General features: G+C 42.8%; 1 protein-coding gene across 1 annotated transcript in view; it reads left to right on the top strand.

Annotated features, from left to right (window-relative positions):
* Positions 1-26,129, top strand: part of LOC133353278 (ATPase family AAA domain-containing protein 2-like) — a 47,170-nt gene continuing 21,041 nt past the window's right edge. Inside the window, 23 exon segments of the mRNA XM_061569387.1 lie at positions 1-335; positions 1,549-1,816; positions 1,920-1,970; positions 2,804-2,975; positions 5,460-5,616; positions 6,379-6,502; positions 8,054-8,218; positions 9,014-9,128; positions 9,870-9,983; positions 10,875-10,986; positions 12,500-12,615; positions 13,310-13,484; positions 14,127-14,215; positions 15,963-16,122; positions 17,078-17,168; positions 17,291-17,620; positions 17,990-18,131; positions 18,512-18,698; positions 19,175-19,360; positions 19,985-20,011; positions 20,013-20,121; positions 21,648-21,844; positions 24,742-24,901. Coding sequence (XP_061425371.1) covers positions 252-335; positions 1,549-1,816; positions 1,920-1,970; positions 2,804-2,975; positions 5,460-5,616; positions 6,379-6,502; positions 8,054-8,218; positions 9,014-9,128; positions 9,870-9,983; positions 10,875-10,986; positions 12,500-12,615; positions 13,310-13,484; positions 14,127-14,215; positions 15,963-16,122; positions 17,078-17,168; positions 17,291-17,620; positions 17,990-18,131; positions 18,512-18,698; positions 19,175-19,360; positions 19,985-20,011; positions 20,013-20,121; positions 21,648-21,844; positions 24,742-24,901 — 3,331 coding nt within the window. The 5' untranslated portion in view covers positions 1-251.

The following is a 26,129-nucleotide window of genomic DNA, read 5'->3' as shown; positions in this document are numbered from 1 at the left end:
GATAAAGTAACGGTGCCAAAAGCCCCGTTCGTCGAGTTGTCAACAGTCACAACGGCACATATATATCAGCGCCGAAACAAGCGAGACTTTTTGTTGCAAAAGTAGGGATTTCAGAGGCACTATGTTTGCCGCTTGCGCGCTCAGCTGGTCGAGTATCCGTGCGCGGCATGGCGTCCGCGTCTCGCCGCTGTTAAAGACGGTGTCTGTATTCAAATTTTAAAATAAAAATTACTCATCAGACAGTGGAGACGATGGTGAACACGCGCCGGACGGTCGCCGATCTCGACTCCAGCACCGAGTTTCTGTCGCTCAAGCCCCGCCAGAAGCGCCACGAGGTGAGCCGCCGCCGCACAAAACCCCGACACCGACTAGGCCGCGCCGGGCCGCCTCGGTCTTGCCTGAGGCGCCCGGCCGAGCAGCCACGACGCGAGGCCGGCAGGGATCCAGGCGAGCGCCGGGGGTGTCCCCTAGAGCCCGGCCGTGTGGGCAGTCATAGTCGGCGGAGCGGCGGCAGAACGCTGCGATGTCTCGGCGTCTTCGCGTCTTTGGCGAGACGCCGAGGGGCCTCACGTCGCGCCTGCTGACGGAAGGGCGAGCGTGGAATTCGGTGTTAATTGAGGGAAACGTGAGCGAGAAGAGACAATACCAACATGGCATCGAGACGGGCCGCGCAGAGGAGGGGTGGGTGGGGGGTTTGCGTGCGGTGAACGTGTTTGTTTGAGAAGTTGAAAACACTTGAGTGTTAATTTTTGACAATTTGAATTCTCCTCGCCCGTAACGCGTCCCCTTTTCGTCGTCGACGGGGACATTGCCTCCTGCCGCGTGTGTGCGAGACGCGACGCGGGAGTTTGTTGTTGGTGGTTGTTCCTGCTAACAAAAAATGGTGGGTTGTGTTTTTGTTTGGGATGGACAAGGGAGCTCGCTTGTGTCATTTGTGCTGGCGTGCTGTTGTTTACACGTCGGTCGACGCACCCTTTCAAGGATGAATGGATCGTCTGAATCCACTGCCACTGCTTGGTGCGCGAGATGTTGTTATAAACCCAGGTCTCCCTTAGCAAAGAAGCTGAGTCTCAGCTGGCTTTAACCTAATTATCATGAAAGGTCATCGATCAAAAATAATCAAGGATGTATTATGTGCAATGGTGTTACGTTTATTACGAATTACCAAAAAATTAAGGGAAGTATACACATTAAGTTTTAATTGTCTTGTATATACTGCAGTTGTTTTTGTATGCTGTGCAGCATATGTACATTTTCATCGTCTTAATTCAGTACATGCAGTACAATAATGTAATTAGTATAATTTTTATACTGAAGGGTTCTCGTTAAAATGTCATTTAAAAAATGACCTACTAGAATGTTAGCTTTAACTTCAAAACATGGTAAATCCAGATACAGAAGTGCTGGTGAAAGTTTATTTTAATATCACACACCCCACGTGATGCTAGTTCACAGCTCGTATCGCAATGCAATTTGATGGAATATTATTTAGCAGTGCTCCCAAGTCCATCAACGCTGTCACATTTGTATGCCCCCCCCTCCTGCCAGCCAAGCTCGGAGTCTGACGAGAGCGATGGGCACACCCAAAAGAGCAAGCGGAGGCGAAACGCAGCACCGGACCCACGCCACCACTTGCGCCACAGCAACAACGCGCCGGAGAGGGACGATGAAAGCGACGATGACAGCGACAGGGAAAGAGAACGCGAGCGAGGAAAGGGCGGCAGGGAGAGAGACCGGGACCGAGACAGGGAGAGAAAGAAAGAGAGCGGCTGGGGGAGACCACTTCATTCAAAGAAACGCGTTAACGAGAGGTCTCGTTTGATACTTTTTTGAGTTTCGTGCCCTTGTCACTTCAAAAGTCGATGGAGTCGTGTTTCGTGAATGCGATTTGTTGACTCTTGGAACTTTGTGATTCGCAGGTATTCGAAGCAAAAGTGAAGAGGATGGCATCAGACGAAAACTTAAATCAGGTTTAGTTTTTTAATATTTTTTTCCCTTTCCGGTGATGGTTTACACGATATAATTTGATACGTAACAATTGCCAACTTTTAAGTTTGTAAATACTTTTTATTCAACTCTAGAAAGTTGTTTTAGTGCACGCATTAGGACACTTTTTTGTATAGCAGTACATTATTAAATGTGTTATTGAATGTCTCGAGGATAATGTCTATTTAATATTTTCAGGATTTTGAGCCAGCTATATTTAGGGACGGTTTATGGTGAGAAAGACATGAAGGAGAATTAGCAAAATTGAGTGTTTGACATATCCTTATTTGTCGATATTTGAAGAACATTCCAATGAGTGCACTATAACATGACTTATTGATATCGACGCTCATTTAAATGTTTTTCTTGTGCCCAAATTTAATACGACCCAATTCCTAAACATTGAATACAGGCTATGGGAACACTTATTTCACAGCATTTGGCGCCCTCTACAGGTCAGAGAAAATATTTACTTAAGGAAGTCAATTTTTTTATTGAAGAGCTGCACCCTAGGCAATAGGAAATAAAAATAAAACTTAAAAAACATAAATGGACTCAAAGTTCTAGATTTGAAGCTTTCGTGACTGCAAGGATTCATATTCTTAGGTTTTTCGGTAAAGTCACGTAGGTAAAAAATTTAAATTAATAAAAGTTTTGTTTTATTTTACTTTTATTAATTTAAATTTTTTACCTACGTGACTTTACCGAAAAACCTAAGAATATGGGCTCAAAGTGTAGATAGAAAATCTCAGGGAAGCCGATGTTTTGACAAAGTTAAGGGACGGGTAACGCGCATGTCTTTGGCCATTTTGCCTAGAAGGTGGTGGAGGACGGGCCTCGTTCGGTAAGCGCTCCACGGCAGACGGGGAGCTGGGACACAAGATGGTGAACGGTGGCTCGGGCCTGGAGGTGCGACGCAGCCAACGCGTCAAGCAGAGTCGCTACGCCTCCCTCAACCAATCGCTCCTGGATGAACAGTATGTCACAAAGTATGTGGCAGCCTATAGCAACCGCACATTATAGTGTGCTGGCATTGTAGTTATGTGTGTTTTGAAAGAGCTGTTTGGGAGAGAAGCGGAGAAGTGAAGAATGGTGTATCGTAGAGGTGTAACGATTCACCACCTCGGTGATTTGATTTGTCGTTATTCAGAATTGCTATTTTATTCAAGTATCAATTGTTTTTTTTACATTATGGTGAATGTAGTGGCCACCATCGGCTACAGAAGTCACGTGCAGCAATTATAATGTATACTAAAATAATTGATTTCCACATTCTTGATTTGAAGCTTTCGTGACTGCAGGAATCCATACTCTTTGGTTCTTTGGGTAAAGTCACGTAGGTATAAAAATTAAATAAATCACGACGTTTCGGGCGCAACACAAGCGTCCGTCATCAGGTGGGAAAACATGCTTTCCCACCTGATGACTCTGGTTCTTTGGTAAAGTCACGTAGGTATAAAAATAAAATAAATCACGACGAAAGCATGTTTTCCCATCTGATGACGGACGCTTGTGTTGCGCCCGAAACGTCGTGATTAATTTTATTTTTATACCTACGTGACTTTACCGAAAGAACCAAAGAGTATAATTTCCACATGTACGATTCAATAACTATTATGGACACAATTTGGATGTGTCAGTGCATTGTTTCTTGCAATATATACGTAGTTTAAAGGAAATATTTTTATTATGACTAATTAGCAGAATTATTCAATTTAAATTACTTAAAAATAATGTAAATCTCACTAACTCAGGACTTTCATGAGTACCTGCATTGGGAATGTTGAACATTCCCTTGAGCGTATTGGTGGAAAGGAAAATAATAACCAGATCATATCCTTGCATATGAAGGTATACCACTTAAAGGTCTACGACAATTGGTTCAATTTGTAGATTTGCATGATCCGCCAACCCTTGCCTCCGAGGCAGTATTACACTGTCATGCTCAGCCATTATCTTTATTTGGATGGGCTTTGGGGAAAAAGAGTTCTGGATGGCAACGTAAACTTTGTTCACCTATATTATGAATGTTTTTGCGAACACTTAGGATAGCTTGTTTTCCATACAGTTGTACTCTTCATTATATTGCGTTACCATATCCTCCGAAATACAAGATGGTGCGAAAAGTAAGACGCATCCCAACCGTATGCTCGGTGTCAATAAAGTTATAACAACCTTGTCCTACACACATACCTAGCAGATAATAAAGCACACCTCCCAACTCTTGCTTTAAGATACAAGGGGTATTACTGGGAGAAACACAATCCCAGAAGACTCAACCTTCAAATCGACCAGCCTCTGAGTGTTTCTCACCTGTAACTAGGCCTCGGCAAGGTAAGGTAAATTACCCTTTTTACCGGGTAAAAGGGTAAAGGTTCGACATGCCAAGGGATAAGGTAAAGGGTAGGGTAAAGGTAGCTCAGAAGAATTACCCGGTAGGGTAAAGGTAGTGCGAATAATTACCTGGTAAATACAGTACCTTGTTTACCGCTAGAAGCTCCGTGGCGCAGTCCGTGGCCTCCATTTTAAATTGCGATAATTGATGTCGGACCAGATGGAGACGGTCCACGTTCTTGAGGTAGAGGTACGAAAGGACGAGGTCGAGGATGCCAGCAACGGCATTTTTGGGATTGCGGCGAACAGCAATCGAAAGAGGCAGCGGCATGCGTTCCTGTGGGAGCACACGCACGATTGGATGGAGGGTGATCCTCATGTACAGCAAGGGAAGCGGCAGTGCATGCACTGCTACAAGTGGTTTTCCACCCACACGAACGCGTCGGGGTGGAAAGCCCACCTCAAGGACAACGCGCTCGCCCCAGGCAGCGAGCGTCGGGACGTCGGCGTCGGCTGCCTGAAGGTTCCGTCTAACTGGGCCGGAGCGGCGCAGGATCTTATTGCCTGTCGTTCGTCCGAGGACGATGGCAATGACGAACTTGATCAGGTTGTTGATGAGATCGCCATCGACCAAGACGACTGGGACGAGGAGGTTATGGAGGACGGTGTCGTCGACAGCCTCAACGCCCGATTCGAGAGTATTCTATATGTATAAAGCGCTCTACCGAGCATTTATCGTTATGAACCTTATTCATGTGTTGTACCCCAGTAATTTCCCTGTAATTGGCTAATTTGTATGGGATAAGGGTAAAAGGTAGGGTAAAGGTAGGCTCGTTGCTTTTTACCTTACCTGCTAAAGGGTAAAAGATAGGGTCGAGCGATTGTATTGTGGCAAGGTAAAAGGTAGGTTAAAGGTAGTCTTGTGTTTTTTTACCGTTTAACTTTTACTTTACCTTGCCGAGGGCTACCTGTAACCGTCGGATTGGCACTGGTTGAATAAAAGAAACTAACTTTTCAGGATAAACAAGTAATTTTTTATAATGTGGATAATAAAGTACATATTTATTTCATGTGGGCCCTCCGTTGCTGTGCTACTAACTGTCTCTCCGTGTTTGTGGCATTGTTAATTTTCCCATCAGTTCGGCTGTTTTGCAAGACTTCGACAAGATTGGGGACCAGTCGGAGAGCAATCTACACAGCAGCCGCCGCCATCGCGAGATCGAGAAGCTCCGCCTGTGGCAGGACACGGAAGATGTGAGGATTGGGTTTGACCCCTCCTCCGTTGATGTTCGTGCTGTTAGTAATACCTCCATCAATGCATGGCCTCTGACCTGTGGTTGTGACCACTGACTTTGAACTCTTTGACTTTGGAGCTAAAGTATTCTACAGTCTTGTAAGATAGCCGATGTGTTTTGTTTGACGAAGCAATATATTTTTTACAATATTTTTAGGTTTGGTCTCTTGCGTACAGGTTAGCTCGAGTGCAGTTTTGAGTGCTTTTAAAAGTAGTGGCTGATTACATGGATCAGGGATCAAACATACATAATTGACATTTGCAATAAAAGTAAATAGCCTTGGGGACATCAGAAACTGGCCGATGAACGAGACTGGTTACGGAATGGCACCCGATGTAGAGACTACATAGAGGTAATCCACTGCGGAGAAGGAACGATGACCAGTTCATGGGAAGAAGTGAGATGGATCGTAGCAGCACTGGAACCTTAAGGGATATCCATGACATCTGGAGGCCTTCATCCTACAGTGGATATATTTTTAATCAAAGTTGTTAAATGTCTATTTGGGGCAACTTTAATAATTTAACTCCACAAATTACTCCTGACTTGTTTACACTATAATGAACACTTGTGTCTAAGTTATTTTGACCTAAGTATCAAAACTATTGTTTGCATTTGGTGTTATGGACTCTTCACTTGAAAATGAGTTTATTGTATTGTAAATCTGAGAGGGCCATGTCTAAGAATTACTGTTTGCCTCCCATCCGCTGCCTCCTAAGTAATTGTTATGGAATTGTGTGTTGTGCTCTTTCCTGTGGCTAAGGAGAGCATGGACATGTACTCGCGTGTAAAGCGAAAACGAAGGATAGCTCAACAGGACGATTTTGAAGAGGCCTCAAGCGACAAAGAATCCTCTGAAGGCGAGGGGGAAGAAGGGCAGACTGAAGGTGCGTACCTATGTGTGTGTTAAACTTCTCTCGCACCATACGTGGCCAACCGTGCTAATCGGAGATGCGGGAAAGGACAAACGGAACACATACGCCTGATCTCGTCAGATCAGACTTGCCTTCCCATAATATCTATAGTGAATTAAAAAAAAAGGAAACTTTCTTTATTTTATACTTGCCTTTCCTTATGCCACTCGTGCACGGTTGAACTTTATTTTGTGTGCGGTTAAAATTAACTTTGCTCCATCGGTGTGTTAGATGCTGAGGTGACTGATTTATTTTTTCAATCCTGTTGCTCTATGCCCCCTTTACCGTTTCTCTTTTGCTGTTATGTGCAACGATGCCTTCTTTATTGAGGGCGATGTTGGCAAATAAAATAAAAAAGACAGTGATTGATTGAGATCTCTGAAGCTAGACAAAGTTTAGCCTGCGTCGTGCCTATATGTGCTACGCCCGTTGGGGTGCTGTGATGGCAAGATGTTAACTACCTCTCCTGGTATGCAGGAGGTCGTGGGTTCAATCCCGACCCCTGACACCTGTATATTTTGAGTTTGCATGTCTGTCTCGCCGTGGTCACGTGGATTTTTGTCCGAGTGGATTTACAAAAAACGGACTTCACGTTCACCACTAAATGCTGGCGACGTCACCACGGCGCGAGTGCCAGGCTAGGTGCACTTCTAGTTCATCCAGTGTGCCCCAGTAGGAGAGCCAATCACGTGAGCTGTGGGCCTCTTTTTGAAGGTGACAGCCGTTACCATTTGACATTTAACAAACGTGCGCGCATACTCTTCATCTGAATAATGGTAAAGTCGTTTGTCTGTTTCCATTGTACGAATAAGCAAATCAATGCATAAGGTTTGCATGGCTCTGTCTCCCCGTGGTGGCGTGGACTTTTCTCCGAGTCCTCCGGTATTTCCCTCCACATTTAAAACATGCATTTATTTGGCTGCTATAAATTTCCACGTGACTTCGTTGAGCTATTATTTGTGGCCAGGTCGCTTTCTTAAAAAGAGCGAATAGCTCGGTGAGTTTTAACTGGTCAAATGAAACATAGTTTTAGTTTTTACATAGTTTTATTAAAGTTGTTATGGTCTACCTTGTGGGAAGCAGACCAGTGTGGTGAATGAAGCACCGTCAAATAATTTCTACAAACCGCACTGAGGCATAGTAGGACCCTCATCCACCAAGATATTGACAAAGAAAGAGCTCTCCAAGTATATTATACCGATAGTACTGGTGAGTTATGGTCTGTTGATCAGCACTCGATAAACTGGTTATCGTTCTGGTGTCTAATCAGTGCCCGACCTGGTTTACTGAGTAAGGATTTAAATAACAAAAAAGAGTTAAAGCAATGCATTATTTAATCAATTAATAGTGATTCTTAAGCTCATGATACTGCGTCAAATCACGTGTAAAAAAATTGTATTTTTCATATATGTATTAACTAATATGTTAATGTGATAATCTCATGAAGATGAAAATTTGTAAGACCTCGCATGTATCTCGCTCACTCGATTGCACGGTTAATTTTGTCCGTTGTCACATGTGTAGACTCGCATGAGGCGGAGGGAGATGTGGGCGCGGATGGGGATGAAGATGAGGATGAAGATGAGGATGAAGATGAGGATGAGGAGGATGAGGAAGAGGAGGTGAACGAGAAGACTTATTTCCTGCGGAAGAGGAAAGTGGTGCAGCGATATCAGGCCCCACCTATCGGTCAGTCCCGGTCTCTTCTTTGGGGAAATGAAATATTTAAACTTCCTAAATTACTTCTAGATTTGAAGCTTTCGTGACTGCAAGGATTCATATTCTTAGGTTTTTTCGGTAAAGTCGCGTACCTTTACATCAGCCACACCTTAACAACTCTTAGAACCTCCCAGTTCAACCAGTCTACACAACAAAGACTCAATCCTGGCAGCGGTTTCAGCCTCACCACCTCTACATAACAAAAGGCTCAGTCCCATTTACACGCACCTTTACATCAGCCTCACCTTAACAACTCTTTTCAACCAGTCTACACAACAAAGACTCATTCCTGGCAGCGGTTTCAGCCTCACCACCTCTACATAACAAAAGGCTCAGTCCCATTTACACGCACCTTTACTTCAGCTTCACCTTAACAACTCTTTTCAACCAGTCTACACAACAAAGGCTCATTCCTAACAGCGTGTTTCAGCCGCACCGAACCTCACAATAATATTCAGGGCCTACCTTGGCTCCTCTCACCCTCAACCAGTATATATACAAGGACTGTTTTCTTGGAATTTCTCTTACTTGATACAGCTATCGTTCTGTGACTGTTCCACCTGAAGACGGAGGCTTGTGTTGCCTCCGAAACGTCGTGATTTTTATTTTATTTTTATTTAACTTTTATTAATTTTAATTTTTTTACCTACGCGACTTTACCGAAAAAACCTAAGAATATGATTCCTAAATTACTGTTCAACTCTACCTGCTGGCATGGCTGACGTGTGGTTGACTAATGGTTGACTCCTGCATTCTTCACCATAGAGCCGGTTGCTCGGCGGCCGGCACGCTCGGGCGAAATTTACGATGTCCATCGGTCGCCCGTGCGCCGCCGCTATACTCGCCATGCCGGAGGCCCCCAGAGCCCATACTACAAGCGGTGAGGCTCATCCAACTTTCCATTCTCCGGTCTGTCAGTCAGATCTCAGAAGCTAAACAGGTTTAAGCTTGAATAGAGCTCAGATGGATGACTCACATGTAAAAAAACGGGTGTTGTAGGCTCCTGCAGGGCTCCTTTAGCAGAGGGCAGTGCATTGAATTTTATTGTTGTAGTGTACTAAGCTCCAGTATCTATGCTGTCCCATTCTGAACTGGCTTGCATGTGAAGTACAAACAAATAATCTACACAGCTCTCACTGTGAGGGGGGGGGGTCCTCGTCCTCAAGCGGGAGTGAGAAAAATGACTGTAAGATGGTGGTATCACCTATCAAACATTGGAGAAAGGCGAGGGGTAACCAACTCCAACTATTGCTGGAGGGACCTGATAATGGAGTGTGGTATGAGGTGAAATGGGGTAGTGACATCAGGTTGAATGGAAGAAATGTTAGCTATGGTAGCAAACTGGAGATGGAGGGAGAATATGGCAATATTAGCACATTCACTTTGAATCATGACAGCTTTAAATCAAGCATTTGACACTCATGTACAAATATGTGCATTGTTTTTGTCCACTGTTTGCCAAAGTAATTGTTTTATTAATGCTGTGTTTTTACTGGGTTATGATGAAATTAAGCGATTGCTTTTATCGCTTTATTTTGCCCAGCAAACTACACACATCATGCAAAACTGTCTTTAAAGACCCGTTGCTCGTTGTGTTTTTTCTTTTGCCGCATGTTTGCAGGCGAAAGAGGCATGCAATCAACAGCAGTGACTCGACAAGCTCCTCGTCGTCGTCTTCTGATCAAGAGCGTTTTGACAAGCGCATGTCAAAGAGCATGGCACGTGCCAGAAATCGGTGAGCGTGCCTTTGCCCCATTCTTCTCATATATTGACGGATTGAGCAGAATTGGAAGAGCCCTTTCAATCTCCTCATGTGGATACATGGGTTTCATTTTAACGATGTTCGCTCTGTATGAAAGCATTCTGGTCACCTTTTAATCACATTAGCTTTCTAAGGCATGGAATCACCTTAAACGAAAATAAAACCAAAAAACACATTTGTTATTTTACAGATACATATCTAAGGCCGTATGTCTCAGGCTGTTTAATACAGTAAAACCCTGGATTGTGAGCATAATTCGTTCCGGAAACGTGTTTGTAATCCAAAGCACTCGTATATCAGTTGTGGTCACGTGACGCTCGGCAGACAAAGCGTATACACATACTACTCGTGTTGGAAGACCTCGCTCATTTATCCAATTAATATTTATTTAGAAATTTTGCTCGTCTTGAAAAACACTCGCAGATCAAGTTACTAGCAATGCAAGGTTTTACTGTACGAGTCTGTCGCTTTATCAATGAGATAAAATGCTTGCGAGTGACTTTCAGGTCGTTTTTATAACATGTGCTATAGCACGGTAGTAACATTGCAGTGTGATTGCCGTCATTTTTAATTCGTCACTGCTTTGATATCACAAGCACTACTCGGACACTTCTGAAAACCACGAATATTCGTTTTGTTTTGACCAACGAAGCTTTAAATGTTTGTTGTGCACCTGAGGGCACACAGCCTCGGTACGATCTATGAAATAGTCAAAATAACCATTCCAGTTTTGGATTGTGTTTAGTTTGTTGTCCTTCCCCCGCACCTCCGATTAGCACGGTTGGCTACATACGGTGCTAAAGAAGTTCAACATACGTAAAGAGCTGTAGGAATAATTTACACCTGGTCGTTGATGTTGTGCAGGTGTCTACCGATGAATCTGAAAGCAGAAGACCTGGCAAGTGGTGTTCTGCGAGAGAGGACACGAGTAGGAGCCAGCCTGGCTGATGTTGACCCCATGAGCATGGATTCCTCCGTGCGTATTGCATCTCACTTGTTCATTGCCTCATTACCCTGTATTTTGCCACTTGAATGTGCATCGCAGTACATATTCCTTTAATTCTAGATTTGAAGCTTTCGTGACTGCAAGGATTCATATTCTTAGGTTTTTTCGGTAAATTCACGTAGGTAAAAAATTTAAATTAATAAAAGTAAAATAAAAATAAAATGAAAATCACGACGTTTCGGAGGCAACACAAGCTTCCGTCTTCAGGTGGAACCGTCACAGCACGATAGCTGTATCAAGTGATACAGCTATCGTGCTGTGACGGTTCTGTATCAAGTGATACAGCTATCGTGCTGTGACGATTCCACCTGAAGACGGAAGCTTGTGTTGCCTCCGAAACGTCGTGATTTTTATTTTATTTTACTTTTATTAATTTTAATTTTTTACCTACGTGACTTTACCGAATACATATGCCTTTCCATGATAAATCTGAGTAACTGTGTTTGCGTAATATGCTGAACATAACTTGGAACCCTTAAATGTGACTTTTGCCTATGGCATTGGGCAACCCAGCAGTATTTGATTTAATGGACCACAGACTGCTCATAAGAGTTGCAGAATTAGAAACCAGTTAATTGTTTGAATAATTAACATTTGATGCTTTTCATTATTTTACAGTCATGCAAAGTTTTATAATGGGAGAGAATATATTTGTCTCACATTTGACAAACTTTCATTTGGCTGAGCGTAACCTAACACAATATTTGTTAAAATATATCTAACTTGGGAATCTTTATGGTTGGATGCATTTCTAAGGTTAACGTCCAAGTTTAACGCAATGTCATTCAGCGTTCTTTGGCTACATTCGGTATGCCAAATATTGCTCTTAACATTTTGATCAGAAGCCTAGGAGAAGCAATTAAACTTTAGCAAAGGTCATGTGGTGAGTTTCGATGTTACCATGGCATACTTATAAGAAAAATATTCCAAATTGTCTCCAACTAATGAGAAAATCATACTTCCATAGACACCCATGGAGGTGGCCAGGTAACTGAGTAGTCACAATACTTGTTAATGAGCCACTTCTCACAGAGTTGAGGGTTCTTCTTCCAAAGTCACTCATTTACTGCATTTACCAATGTCACTCGTTTAACACTATTTGGCTGTTATTAATTTCCACATTATAAGCCACTTCGTTGAGCTATCATTCGTGATAGCCAGGTCGCTCCTGAAAAAGAGGTACATATCTCAGTGGGCCTTACCTGGTGCAATAAAGAGGTCTTTATTTGTTACACACAATGCTCAAAATAGGCCAAATTATGCCAGTGTTATCGTTCATTTCAAAACTTAAAATTGCCCAGAAGTGGTTAAAATAAAATGGAATTCTGTATGTAGCGTAACTAATTGATTAATTTGGACAATGGCATTTGTTTTTTTTATCACTGAGACAGCATGATATATAACATAGCAATTAAAGTATCAGTTGATGTTGACTTTTTATATTACTGTACATTTTGGTTGTGTTGTTCATGCCTGTATGCAGATTGGCTTTCATAGTATTGGAGGGTTAAGTCAACACATCCAAGCCCTCAAGGAAATGATTGTATTTCCACTCCTATATCCAGAGATCTTTCAAAAATACAGCATTCAGCCCCCAAGGTAAGAGTGTTGCTATTGTAATTATTAATTCAGGAAGGATACTTTGCAGTTATCCGTACAAAAAAAAATCTGTGTGGTTGGTGGGTCATATGAGACAGGACCCCATTCAATTTCAGTAGAGTGGATATATTTTACTCACTGCACCAACATTATTATCACCGTGTACTCTGTAAATATATTAAACAAAACATTTACATGCATACAATGAAAATGGAGTGCGGCAGTGAGACTGGTTATTCGGTCCTACACTCACACTCGGTGACCTGAATTCGATTCCAAGCCACAGCTGACCTCAATGGGGAGTGATATATGAACCGGTTCCGAGCACCCCTACACACCAACCTGCACTGACTAGAATGGCGAAGCATTGTCAAACAACCTCTGAGCAACATGACGTTGGGAGGCCTTCATCGAATGGTTGATGAATAAAGAACTATCAATGATTATTTATTTAAAGTCTTTCTAGATTTGAAGTTTTCGTGACTGCAAGGATCCATACTCTTTGGTTCTTTCGGTAAAGTGACTTTACCGAAAGAACCAAAGGGTATTTAAAGTCTACTTGTATACCATTTACTATTCATAATTTAATTGATTTAAAGAAAAGTAAAATGTTTAAGGCATCTAAATAATGTAAAATGCATATACAAATTTGTATATTTTTGTTGTCTCCATGCGCCTTTGCTTACATTGCCAGGGGCTGCCTCTTCCACGGCCCACCGGGAACAGGCAAAACGCTGGTGGCACGTGCCCTAGCCAACGAGTGCAGTCGCGGAGACCGGCGCATGGCCTTCTTCATGCGCAAGGGCGCCGACTGCCTGAGCAAGTGGGTGGGTGAATCCGAGAGACAACTGCGACTTCTCTTTGACCAGGTTCGCATACACCCCCTCACCTTCCCCCCCCCCCCAACTCTATCGAATAATTGTTTTATTTTGTGATGCTTCGTTTTTGGTGGTGGACAAGCGAGAGAGATGATAACACTGCTGCGGAGGACGGCCATTTCCTGAAATGTCTCCTGTTCTATTTTTGTTCCTTATAGAGAAATGTAATTGAGGAATGTGTTGAGTCTTCATCTAACAATTGGACCATGTTCTTCCTACCGGTTGTATCAAAATTGTACTTTCGGTGTCTATGTATGTAGTGCAGAATTATTTTTATTGATGAAAATAATGTCAGAATTTAATTGTCCATTGAATAGCATAATCCGTTTGAATGTTGATTCAGCCAACTCGCAGCTGATCAAATTGGCATTGAGGAAATGTTTTTTGCAACACATGCAGTGTGGGGTTGTGCCTTGGCAGCCTCCCTAAATCTCAAGACTCCTTTTTAATGAGGGGTCTTGCATTGGGATGCTTGGCCAATTAATTTGAAGGTTTTTGCCTTTGGGAGGAAATTTTAAAAACGCAGGAAAGAAACCATCGCACATGATGAAATAACACTCAGAGGTTTACAGAGATAGATTGATATGAATGCGTTTAGGAATTGACATTATTCTATATTTTTCACTTGTCTAGGCATACTTGATGAGACCCTCAATTATATTCTTTGATGAAATTGATGGCCTCGCCCCAGTTCGCTCAAGCAGACAAGATCAGATACACAGGTAAGGAGATGCATTATATTTTGATTTAAAGCTTTCGTGACTGCAGGGATTCATATTCTTGGTTCTTTCGGTAAAGTCACGTAGAAGGGAAATAATAAAATAATAAAAATATAAACCAATACAAATTATCACGACGTTTCGACTGCAACGCAAGCAATCATCATCAGGTGTGAAATCCACAGCAAGAAAATTTGAAAAAAGTGGCGGTTTCTTCTCAACGTCAACACCACGAACAGCGATTTGGCAGTTGGTCAGATGGACAAGTCCATCTATGTTCGGAAAAGAGGAGGGGAGAGAAGAAAATGGAATGCGGTCTGAAAGTCACCATAAGCGTGAACACAATCAATTAAGACCCGAAATGGTGTATCAAATCCTTGCAATGATTGCTAAGCCAATCAATTATTTCCCTTCTACGTGACTTTACCGAAAGAACCAAGAGATGCATTATGCTTTTACGACATTGGTATTACCATTAAAGGAACATGCACCTCAAAAATAAATAGCGCTTGTCTTGTAGCTCCTTTCCAAGACTGTCCTGAGCTGTCAGACTTCTTTGAGGGTTATTGATTAGGAGCAAAGCAAAGAATTTAAAGTCATGATCAGACACGTTAGAGTGAAATCAGAACAGTTTGACTTCCCTATTTCCTAAAGTTGGGGCATCTTCCATCAAGTTTGTATATTGTTTTTCAAATGCTATCTAGATAATATTGCTACACGAGCATTCGTTCTTCACGTATCCTTGCGAGTCTTACGGGAGAGAAACAAGCTGGTCAGCCAGTCTGTTTAGGGAGTCTACATTTGAGAATAGGTTTTCCCCTTATTTCTGGCAACAACAGGTGTGCAGATGTTAAAACACCAAATTGAAACCTTTTTCAAGGAATCATGTGTGCATTAACCACAATACTTGTGGTCAGAATGCAAATAAAAAACATTCTGCATTGTCTTTTGGCGTCCTCTGGTCTAACACCGTTTTGAGACTTGGCTGGATAGAAAGCTGCCTCTGGTGTGGACCAATCAGTTTCAAAGACAATGCATATGCTATCAGAGTGTTTATTGTTTGCATTCTAACCACAAGTATTGTGGTTAATCCACACATGATTTCTTGTAAAAGGTTTCAGTTTGGTGTTTTAACATCTTAACACCTAAATTTTGATATAAAGCTTTCATGACTGCAGGGATTCATATTCTTGGTTCTTTCGGTAAAGTCACTTAGAAGGGAAACAATGAAATAATAAATATATAAAACAATAAAATATACATCTTAACACCTGTTTTGTTGCCAGAAAAAAGGGGAAAACCTATTCTCATATTTTGATACTGGCAAAGGAGATCTCATGATGAAGTCTACATTTGTTTATGAGTTTTTGACTGTACAAACAAAGGTGCACACAGATCTACATCTACAAATTAAAAAAACACTTATAGGTGTAGAAGTTGCCATGACGAACGTGACTTGTATTCAAACATCCATGCGCTAATCACTCTGATAGCGACTGGTATTATTTTGAAGAATACTTTTTAAAAGTTATTTCTGTTGTCATTGCTCAAACTTAAATTTGTGCATTGGTATCGGTAAGCTTTGTGGTAGGTTTCATAGAGATATTGGTTCCCAGGTTTTTTTAGTTGGATGTACACCAATGGACATGACATTTCTTAGGCATGGCAAATCGGGTAGCCGATTATCTGCCTTAAACCCGATTTTGAAACGTGCATTTTTTTTTTTTGCGGCTGCTGCCCCTTTGCGCAGTTCCATCGTGTCGACGCTGCTCGCCCTCATGGACGGGCTGGACAGCCGTGGTGAGATCGTGGTGATCGGCGCCACCAACCGGCTCGATTCCATCGACCCTGCACTACGCCGGCCCGGCCGATTTGACCGAGAGTTCATGTTTAACCTTCCTGATGTGCAGGTATGAAACTGAGTCGCACAGAATAATACAGGTAGGAACAACAGGTTCCACACTGCCCACCAGGGATTATCTGTCTGTCTGTCGTGCATATTCCAACCAAGTTCCTACCTGCCCACTCCGAAGGAACGTGCTAATTGTAATGCCATTTATACCTCATGCAAAATTTCACAGACGTAAATGACTGTGATGCTTGAGGCTTGGTGTTGCTTGGCCAGCGATGTAAGGATTCATCATTTGATCAATTGAGACCTATTCTTAAGCTCGTTTGCACATGCCTTGATTGTGCATATTGCAAACACTTACTTTTTATGCACATTATAGATGTGCCTGGTATGCTCATGTTAAATGGAGGCAAACGGGTCGAATAAAGCTGTATAAAAGAAACGAAGCCAATAAGAATACCAACGAGATAAAATAATTTAATTTTTGAATGAAAGTATCTCTGAACCGTGACAATTTGTCATTTCATCATGGGTACATTTTTCAATATATAATGATGTGGGACTTGTATGCTTTTACCACTTTATTATAGCAGAAATATGTTTAGCCGCACATTTGGACTATGTTTATATCCAGATATTAAAAGTGTGATTTGTCTTGGAAAGTCTCATTGCATATTAATGCTTTTTCAGGTGTGTCCTGCAATGGTATCTTGGGCTATTTCCATTGAGAAGTTGTTTTGCCTTGTGAATAAAGCACTGTGCAGGAGAAGCCTGTCCATATGCGGGTGGTAACGCTTCAAAGTTGTACACATATGGCTTCATCACTCTATTTCCTGTACTGTCTTCTGACCACTTAAATAGTGCCAAGGGTTTTAGGAGTTTCATAAATCTATGTGATGCAAAAACCTTTGGCTCCAAAGCCTCAAATTACAGTTATGCATCAGCTTGTATTTAAAGTACCTGCATTGAGCCCTCGAGAGCTGCATTCTGATGGGTTTCCATTTGTCCATTAGGCACGGAGGCAAATACTGGAGATCCACACATGCAAGTGGACTCCCCACCTCTCCAACTCCTTTATGGATGAGTTGGCCGAAAAGTGTGTAGGTGAGTGGCCTTGCTGGTATTCAGTGTACAGACCACGATGGACCGTTCACAACTGTTAATGGTATTGATGATGAATATTCCAAAACTCACGGGATATCCTCGTGTTTGCTACGACTGCGCAGGCTACTGCGGCGCGGACGTCAAGGCCTTGTGCACAGAGGCCGTGCTGTCTGCACTGCGACGGCGCTACCCGCAGATCTACGCGACCAGCGAGCGCCTGCTTATTGACCCTTCCTCCGTGTCGGTGGCAACGTCGGACTTCCAGCGTGCCATGGACACTGTGGTGCCGGCCTCGCAAAGGGCGGTGGTGGCGCCGGGCGCGGCGCTTGGCCCTGTGGTGCGCCCGCTGCTCGCCTCGCAGTTCATGGTCTCCCTGGAGCGGCTGCTGCGTGTTTTCCCGCATGGACGCGTTGTGTGCCGCAACAACAGTGGCAGCAGTACTGCCGAGCAAGGTTAATCTGTTTTAAATGATCTGTCGTTCTATTCTATGGGAGCACTTGGCGACTACATTTTTTTCATCCGAGACCTAACGTCTCTTCCCGTCCGCTTGTTTTGCACAGGGTCTATTGTGAATTTTTACGTCCGAATGTTTTATATGAAACGATGTTCAAGTTAATTTAAGGATAAAATCATCGTAAGTTTAAATTTAGTGTGCCTTAAAGTTCTGAAAAGATTTTTAGTGGGAGAATCAGACGGTAAAAGTTTAATTTTCTTGTCCTGTAATTTAAAATGCTTGTGGAATGGAGTCGGTCATATTCCTTCATTTTTTTCTATGTACAGCTTGTGTGATTCTCTATTGCATGGTGTGTTGTTGCGTGCAGGCCTAATGAGCCAGATGGTGTTTGATGACCCATACAGTGATGAGGAGGATGCCCCCTCCATCTTCCAGAATGGTCCACTCCCTCCGAACGAAAAGCAAGACTTAGTGTCCATGGCAAACAGACCCTTCCTCAACTTTAGTAGGTGAGTATTTCCACAAACGATGAAACAATCACGATTTGAAAATCATCACTGTAATACACAGAGGTGTAATTTTGAAAATAATTTTTACTCTTTTTTTTTTATAACATACGGTTTGTTTACGATATAAATCAATAGTTTTCACATTCAGTAAAACCTCAGCTAGCCAGAATAATTTGGGTGAGCCTTGGTCCGGCTTGCCACGATTTCAATAACATTTATGTAAAAAACAGTACACAAGTCTGTATTAAATGTACACATATGTACAATAGTGTGTATATTTTTTAAAATATGTGTGTGTGTATTGGTTAGCGGTGCTAACCAACACACACACTCCTATATACTTTTTTTAACGAATGTGACATACGTGGTTTCTGCAACAGCTCGGTGCTACGCAAGCCCAGCACCCATAGGCCACGGCTGCTCCTGGCAGGAGACCCTGGCTCTGGGCAGAGTTCGCACATCGCGCCTGCACTAATCCACAGCCTCGAGAAGTTGCCGGTGCACAAGCTGGACCTGCCGCTGCTCTACGGTGTGAGCGCCAGAACGCCCGAAGAGTCCTGTGCTCAGGTAACAATTTATGGCCGTGCGATTGAGCGGTGAGTTAAGTCATGGCGAGAATTAATGTTGAATTGGTAGACTACACGTTTGAGCGAGTGGTGTGTGTCACCCATGTCTGTGCTTTTTTTAATGATTGACCCATATGGTTAAAAGTAGAATGCGGTTGGAGTCATCGTGGGGTGGAACACAGGATTGTTTCACCTGTTGCATTAAGCTCTGTTTTACTTTTCCTGTTGTCATGTTTCACTGTCAATTTTAGCTACCCTAGATTATTTTCTAAGCGGGCTCACACAGCATTATGCAAATTTCGCAAAAGGTTGTTAAAATAGAGAATGGTTGAAACCCTCATCATTTGAATCAACCAAAACCTGTTGACACAATTATATTGTGCCTTGTGTCAAAGAACCACTCTTAAGACACGTGACAACGAACCGCTTATAAGGCGTACACATTACCGTACTCATTCAGCCATTGTCACTTTGCAGGTGTTCCGCGAGGCGCGACGCACAGCTCCCAGCGTGATCTTCACGCCGCACATTGACGAATGGTGGGAGACCGTCCCGGAAGCCGTACGCGCCACCTTCACGTCGCTGCTCTACGACGTGCCACCCTTTATGCCCGTGCTGCTGCTCGCTACGGCTGAGACTCGGCACGACGCCATGCCGGCCGAGGTCAGCGTTACACCTTCTTCAGCCCATTGCCACCTGGCCCTTATCCACATTATTGTCATCGTTAAGGTCCTGGGGTAGGTTTGTATCGATTCGTAGGCAAAACATGGGATGCATTGAATGTTCCTAACAATTGCATGCAATTTACTTAGCGGGTGTGAAATTGCAGACTCATTTTTCCCTAATCCTTAATATTTTTAAGGTCCTGGGGTAGGTTTGTATCGATTCATAGGCAAAACATGGCATGCATTGAATATTCCTAACAATTGCATGCAATTTACTTAGCGGGTGTGAAATTGCAGGCTCATTTCTCCCTAATCCTTAATATTTTTTCTTTTGAGTTATTCCATTAATGTAGTTTCGAGTCATTCTCAAACGTAAGATCTTACACCCTCTCCACAGTTCAGTTGTTTGATTACCAACGATCAAGTGGGTGTAAAGTGTCGGATTGATTTGCATGTGAATAGATAAGATTGGTAATTTAATGATTTATCATCATTGGGGCAGAATTTCCGAGGCCCTTAGAGTGAGTAACACTGTGTTCTGGCTTATCCTTCACACTCGCCCTAACGATCGCAACGCCAGGTGTCTCTCGGTCTAACCTCTTCTAATCTTTGCCCCTCGCAGGTGCAGCAGTTGTTCCGGCCTCGGTACAGGGGAGGTGGTGATACTACAGCGACCCGGGGAGAAGGAGCGTCGTACCTTCTTCCAGGACCTGTTGCTAAACCAGGCTGCCAGGGCGCCCCCCACCAACAAGATGTCAGGTGAGGAGTGCTGGGGTCGTTTGTAAAATGGTAATCTTGATGAGATGTAGGCATGTGTTGATTGCCTCCCCACCTCCTCTCCCCTTACATCAGTGATGTTTTAAAAGGTGTTAACATTGTGGAATTTCAATTCATTTGAGAATGGGTTGTTTTTTTCTCTCGTTTGTAGTCTTGTTTGTACTGTTTCTCAATTGTTTTCTCGTGTTTGTACTGTTATTTGATTGATCATCGAGCCCTTAATTTAACATTCACATGTATTTTGCATAGATTGTGAAATCATTCTTAACGTGCGTAATTTCATGCTCATAAAAAGAGGATGAAGATCTACTTAATTTTATAAAAAAAACTCTTCATTTGTCAACAACAGTTCGATATACGGAACATTACCTATTATAGATGAGCCAAACTCCTTAATTGCTTGAATTATTGCAAATACACAGTGTGCGTGTTAAATGTTTGTTATTTGTGCTTTTATGCACCACTGGCAAAGCAGTATCACAAGAAAATCTTGATTTTTATTGATATATTGTATTTCTAGTGAACAGCAGCGCTGCTGAACTGTTGATAGCATTCACACATGGGATTTGTTTTGCTGTCAGAACCAAAGCAATTACATTTAAATAGATTTTTTTTTTTTACACATTAATGTGCAGTCAACCTGATGAGATTTTGTGACGTGGGCAGTGACACTTTCCCTCTCTTGGAGGGCAGGAGTGTTCTCGGTAGAAATAAATGCATTTTACTTAGTCTAGTTTTTCATTAAAGGAATACAATTATTCAAGTACCATTGTTTTTAATTTTCTAAATAATAGCCTTTCAAGTCACACTCGACCACTATAATTAGAGTACTTTATTGAATTAATTGTGAAAATACACGTTAATACAACATCATTGCAGAGACACGAATTGAGTGCTATGGAGACACATTCATCCACAATTGTAAAGTTCTCCGCAGTGAAGCTTTATATTCACGTGAGGAGAGCTCGCCACAATTGGCGCACTTGTGTACGTACAAGATATGAGCTATGAGTTTCTTCGTCTGTCTTCCACTGTAAAAAAAAAAAGCCTTTTTATATTCAATTGCCTTATCTGCATCAGCCTGTGTGTTAATCAACGACTTTAAGATCTCTTTAAGTGACCTTTTTCACACACTTCCCAACTTGCTTTAGATGCTCGTCCAATTGGTGTCAAACTGATGTTTTCAATTCCCGGAGACGGAATTTTTCCAAACTAAATGAGATTTTTTTTTTTATGTTGTGGGTTTCATTTTGTGCAGATATTTGTGACCAGGCTTAGGTCATACATTTTCTGCACCGCATTTAATCACGGACGCTGCATACCATATTCGAACACAGTATATCAGCCGCGTCGACCCTTCCTTGAAGCACCCGGGCCACCTATGTTGTAACTTTTCTGACCCGCCCAACTGGACATCTTTGAAAAAGAGCTTCACAGCACATCGGATTTCTCCAGGATGAATAAAGATTCTAATTATGATACCCGGCTGGTGGGTGTGTGTGGCGCAGTGCTGCAGGCCCTAGAGGTGCTACCGCTGGCGCCTTGCCCCGAGCCACGCAAGCTGTCGGCCGAGGAGTTGCAGCGCCTGGAAGAGCAGGAGCAGGACACCTTGAGGGAGCTGCGTCTTTTCCTGCGTGACGTCACCAACCGCCTGGCCACCGACAACCGCTTCCGCATGTTCACCAAGCCCGTGGACATAGAGGAGGTGCGTAGTGGACGTGGCACTTGTAAGAAGCTTAGCCATGCGTGGGTGGCCTAAGTACTACAGCGTGTCTGTTAATGCAGCGTTTCGGAGGCAAAGGTCGGTGGTTAAAGGGTTCTTAGGAAGCTCTTAGATTTGCTCGCCACAGAGGTGGCCAGAAGATGGCAGTGCAGGAAAAGGGGGCGGCTTGCAATCCTGTCTTCTTGGACTTTTGAGTGATGTCCCCTGTCATGTTTATGGGCCTTTAGTTATCACAGAGAGATAATTACTTCAAATATTTAAGTGAGTTCCAAACTATTTGCTGCCCTGAGATAGTGGTGGAAATTCCAAATTCTTATGGCCTCGGCTTATTTAAAGTAAGAGCTCTTCAACTCGAGTTGTGACGTGGAAATAAACATTTAGAAATACATGTTGTTTTTTTAAAGTCATGGTTACAATTTTATTTTTTCCATAATACGAAAAAAGATGATAATCTTCCAGTTAAATTGCGATAGCATACAAGAAGCAATTAGCATGAGACGTGTCAAGCAGTATGATCAATTCATTTAGTTGAAATAATAAAAGTTATTCAGGATTAGATAACCTACGACAACCTGTCCACTAGTTGCCTATTATTTGAAATATATCTTTGGACTGAGTAATGTGTAAGGTGGAATAACAAATTTATGTGGAAGTTGAGAGTTAGAAGACCATGTTACCCTATTACCTAAAATAACTATTTTCATAAAACAAAGAAAATAAATAGACCCGTGTTAACGGCAACAACTCCAACATGGAATTTAAAGCAGCTTATAGAAGCAGCAGAACACATCCCCTAGCTCTTACATAATCAGATTGTTTCTGGATTCTTGAGTGTCTTCCTGCATGCAAATTCTACTTCTAATTGAAATGTCCGAGTTGGCCAAGCACACAATTAATGAAACGCACAACCCAAGAAACGAGCAGTGCTTGTAGCTCTGCGCACACAGGCTGTCTGGCATGGCTTTGAAGCTTTGTGAATGAGTAAATAGACTTTCAAATTACCATCAGACACGCTAACACGATGTTCTGTAGTAACGTCACTGCATTGATGTATGGGATGTATCGGAGTGACGTCAATGCGTACCTTGGAGACGCGCTTGGCCATGATATTAAGAATTTTTAAAATCAATAAAGTTTCATAATCATGTTGGATACCCGAGGGTACACAATCTAGTTACATACCTACACATTAAGAGGCATTTTTTTTTGGGGTTGTCTCCAGTGCACAAATAATCATTCTTTATGGGACCTCCTTTGCCAGCACCAAAATATGATAATAGGTTTTTCCCCTTTTTTCTGGCAACAAAACAGGTGTCAAGATGTTAAAACGCCAAACTGAAACCTTTTAAAGGAATCATGTCTGCATTAACCACAATACTTGTGGTCAGAATGCAAACAAAAAACATACTCTGATAATGTATGCATTGTCCTTGAAACTGATTGGTCCACACCAGAGATAGCTTTCTTTTGTGCCTCGTCTTAAACGGTGTTAGACCAGAGGACGCCTCTTGTGGTTAATGCAGACATGATTCCTTGTAAAAGGTTTCAGTTTGGTGTTTTAACATCTTAATACCCGTTTTCTTGCCAGAAAAAGGGGAAAAACCTATTATCAATCATATACTTATTTCAACAGCATGTGCCTTTTGTGCATTATTTTCTGGGCGAGAAATGTACAGGTGTCAACATAGGGGGATATATCTGGATTTCGATGAATTTAAGTGAGTGCCAATTTGCTGGGTCTGTAACACATTCGTGACACTAAGACACGGAGGGATAACGAATCTGGTGTTGGGAAGCTCCTTTGGATGTGCTCAGGTTGAGGAAGAAAGGAGCTTAATGTGATTGTCGGGAGTTGTTTGGCTTAACAAGCACTCGACCGGTAAGCTTAGCACAAAGTAACAAAAACGTTATTGACAGCAGTAGGGCCTTTATCTGCCCTGAACCCTGTTTACTCAGCCTTCGTGCGTCATGCGAGTGTAGGTCCTATGATATGCAATTTGCACCTTCGTCTGTCCCTGCAGTGGGTCACTGACCTTACTTTATTCCTGCTTCCCATTTCCAAAACCACTTCCTCCCCACAAACATCCACCTAAATACGTCTGTCCCCCACTCTGGATCAAAGCAGGATTTCAAGTCACCATTGACTGCAAAAAAAGTAATTACCGTCCAACAAATTAGTTTTTGCAGAGCATTAAAATGCGTGTGCCACTCATGTGGATGAATTCGCTTTTTGAAGTAACCTCAGAAATGCTTTTGCCGTGTGTTATGCTGCTCACCACAAGATGTCAAAATCTAAATGTAATGTTCTCATGATAGCCAGTTAATGGTTTCATCCTCGCCAATGACTGTCCACATTTTTTAAATTAAAAAAAATAAGTAAATTGCAGCTCTTTGAACGAAAATTATTATTTTGTTTACTATGCGATGAACATTTCTGGAGCAGCATGCACGATAAGGTGCTGCACGTGAAGGTGGCTGATGCTAAGTTGGAGAACCGAGCTGGATCAACTGAAATTGTGGGTTCAGATCCAGACAGACAGACACCCGTGATTAAATTGTACAGGGAGTTTATGGTCACCGATGACTGCACCAGAAAAATGTTTGCCTGATGACGAACGCTTGTGTTGCGATCGAAACGTCGTAGTTTATTTTTATTTTTTTCTTTGAACCTATCTCCGTGACTTTACCGAAAGACCCAAAGAATATGTTTGCGTATGTTGTGTTCATTATAAAACTAAATCGATTTGATTGTCATGTCAAAAAACATGCGAGGAGGTGCTCTACCAAGTTAAGATAAAGAGTCAACTGAAGGGACTTCAGAAATAGTTATGTCATCTCGAGACATTTTTTTGAACACAAGGTGATGTTTCGCTTTTCAGGTGTCCGACTACCTGGATGTGGTGAGGCTGCCCATGGATCTGTCGACAGTGCGGATGAAGATTGACCAGCACAAGTACGAGACAACGCGTCAGTTCCTTGATGACATCGCCCTCATCTGCAGTAATGCCCTCGATTATAACCCTGACAAGGACCCCAGCGGTGAGGCATCTGCCTGTGTCTGCACAGTGTGCACATGTACACATAACGACACATATCCTAGGTATCGTGATTTATACTGTTAGGAACCTCCTGGTTCCACCAGCCCACAGGGGATTATTGTATCCGTTCGTCCGTCGTGCAGGGAGGGGCTGGGTGGGGAGGGAGGGGCTGGGTGGGGAGGGAGGGGCTGGGTGGGGAGGGTGGGAGGGGTGGGGCTGGGTGGGGAGGGGCTGGTCACCCCGTGGTGCCCTTATAAAACTCAGCGTTTAACCTACTCACGCCGGCTTGTGCCCGCCCTCATAGTCGGGCATATTTGCGGAATACACCACGCCGCCGTTCACCCTGGCCATTGACCGAGCAACCCAACGTTTCTACCAGCTCCCTCCTCAGGAATGTGTTATTGCTGGGAAGCACTGTTAACAAGCACCAATCAACGCTGGCACGGTGCACAAGGGGATGATTTAGGTCGGCACCATGTCTATGATTAATGTAATTGATGAGTTTCTAATTCATTGTCATTACTCGGCTTCACGTTTGGGTTTGAAACTTACTTTAGCGCCCTTTGCGCCATGGTGTTGTTTCAAGAGGGCATTACATCATATCTCATCTCAGACATTTGAATGAGCACTTCTGCCGACAGCTGTGGGCACAAGGTGACTCAACACCTTGTCTACAAATGACAATTCGTGTGCCAGTTGGGGCAATGATTGTTTCGTGTAATCCCAATCGAGTGATATGATGGTAATGTTTCAAATTTGGCAATTTGGACCCTTACACTTGCACACAATGCCCTACTTATTTGGAATGATGTCAGGAGATCGTTTAACTTCCACTGTTACGCTGATGGTGCATAGTTGTATGGTATTTACACCCGCGGTAATAACCAGGGGGGCCGCTGGGCTCAAACCGCAAGCTTCTGCGGCAACAAGTAGTGAATGTGCTTCCGATAGGCCATGTCGCAACGTTGTAGCACTTCTAGTGGCTGTTGGGTTCATGTATGTATTCATAATAAAGGTTTTTTGGGTTAGATCGCGTTATTTATAAATGTGTCGTAACCCTACACCACCCGACACGGCCAAACAGTAAAAAATGTGTCACGTTTGCAAAGGACAAAATAATTCACTTCTTTAGCCCACCGGTGCATTGAAGAGCGAATCAACATCATTTAAAATTTGAGTACGACGTTTCGCTGGTAATTACATCCAGCTTCATTGGGCGATTTGCCAGA

This window comes from Lethenteron reissneri, chromosome 43 (assembly GCF_015708825.2).
Source record: "Lethenteron reissneri isolate LAM-NWPU_2019-01 chromosome 43, ASM1570882v1, whole genome shotgun sequence".
Taxonomy (NCBI): Eukaryota; Metazoa; Chordata; class Hyperoartia; order Petromyzontiformes; family Petromyzontidae; genus Lethenteron; species Lethenteron reissneri.
This window is presented reverse-complemented; position numbering and strand designations above follow the sequence as displayed.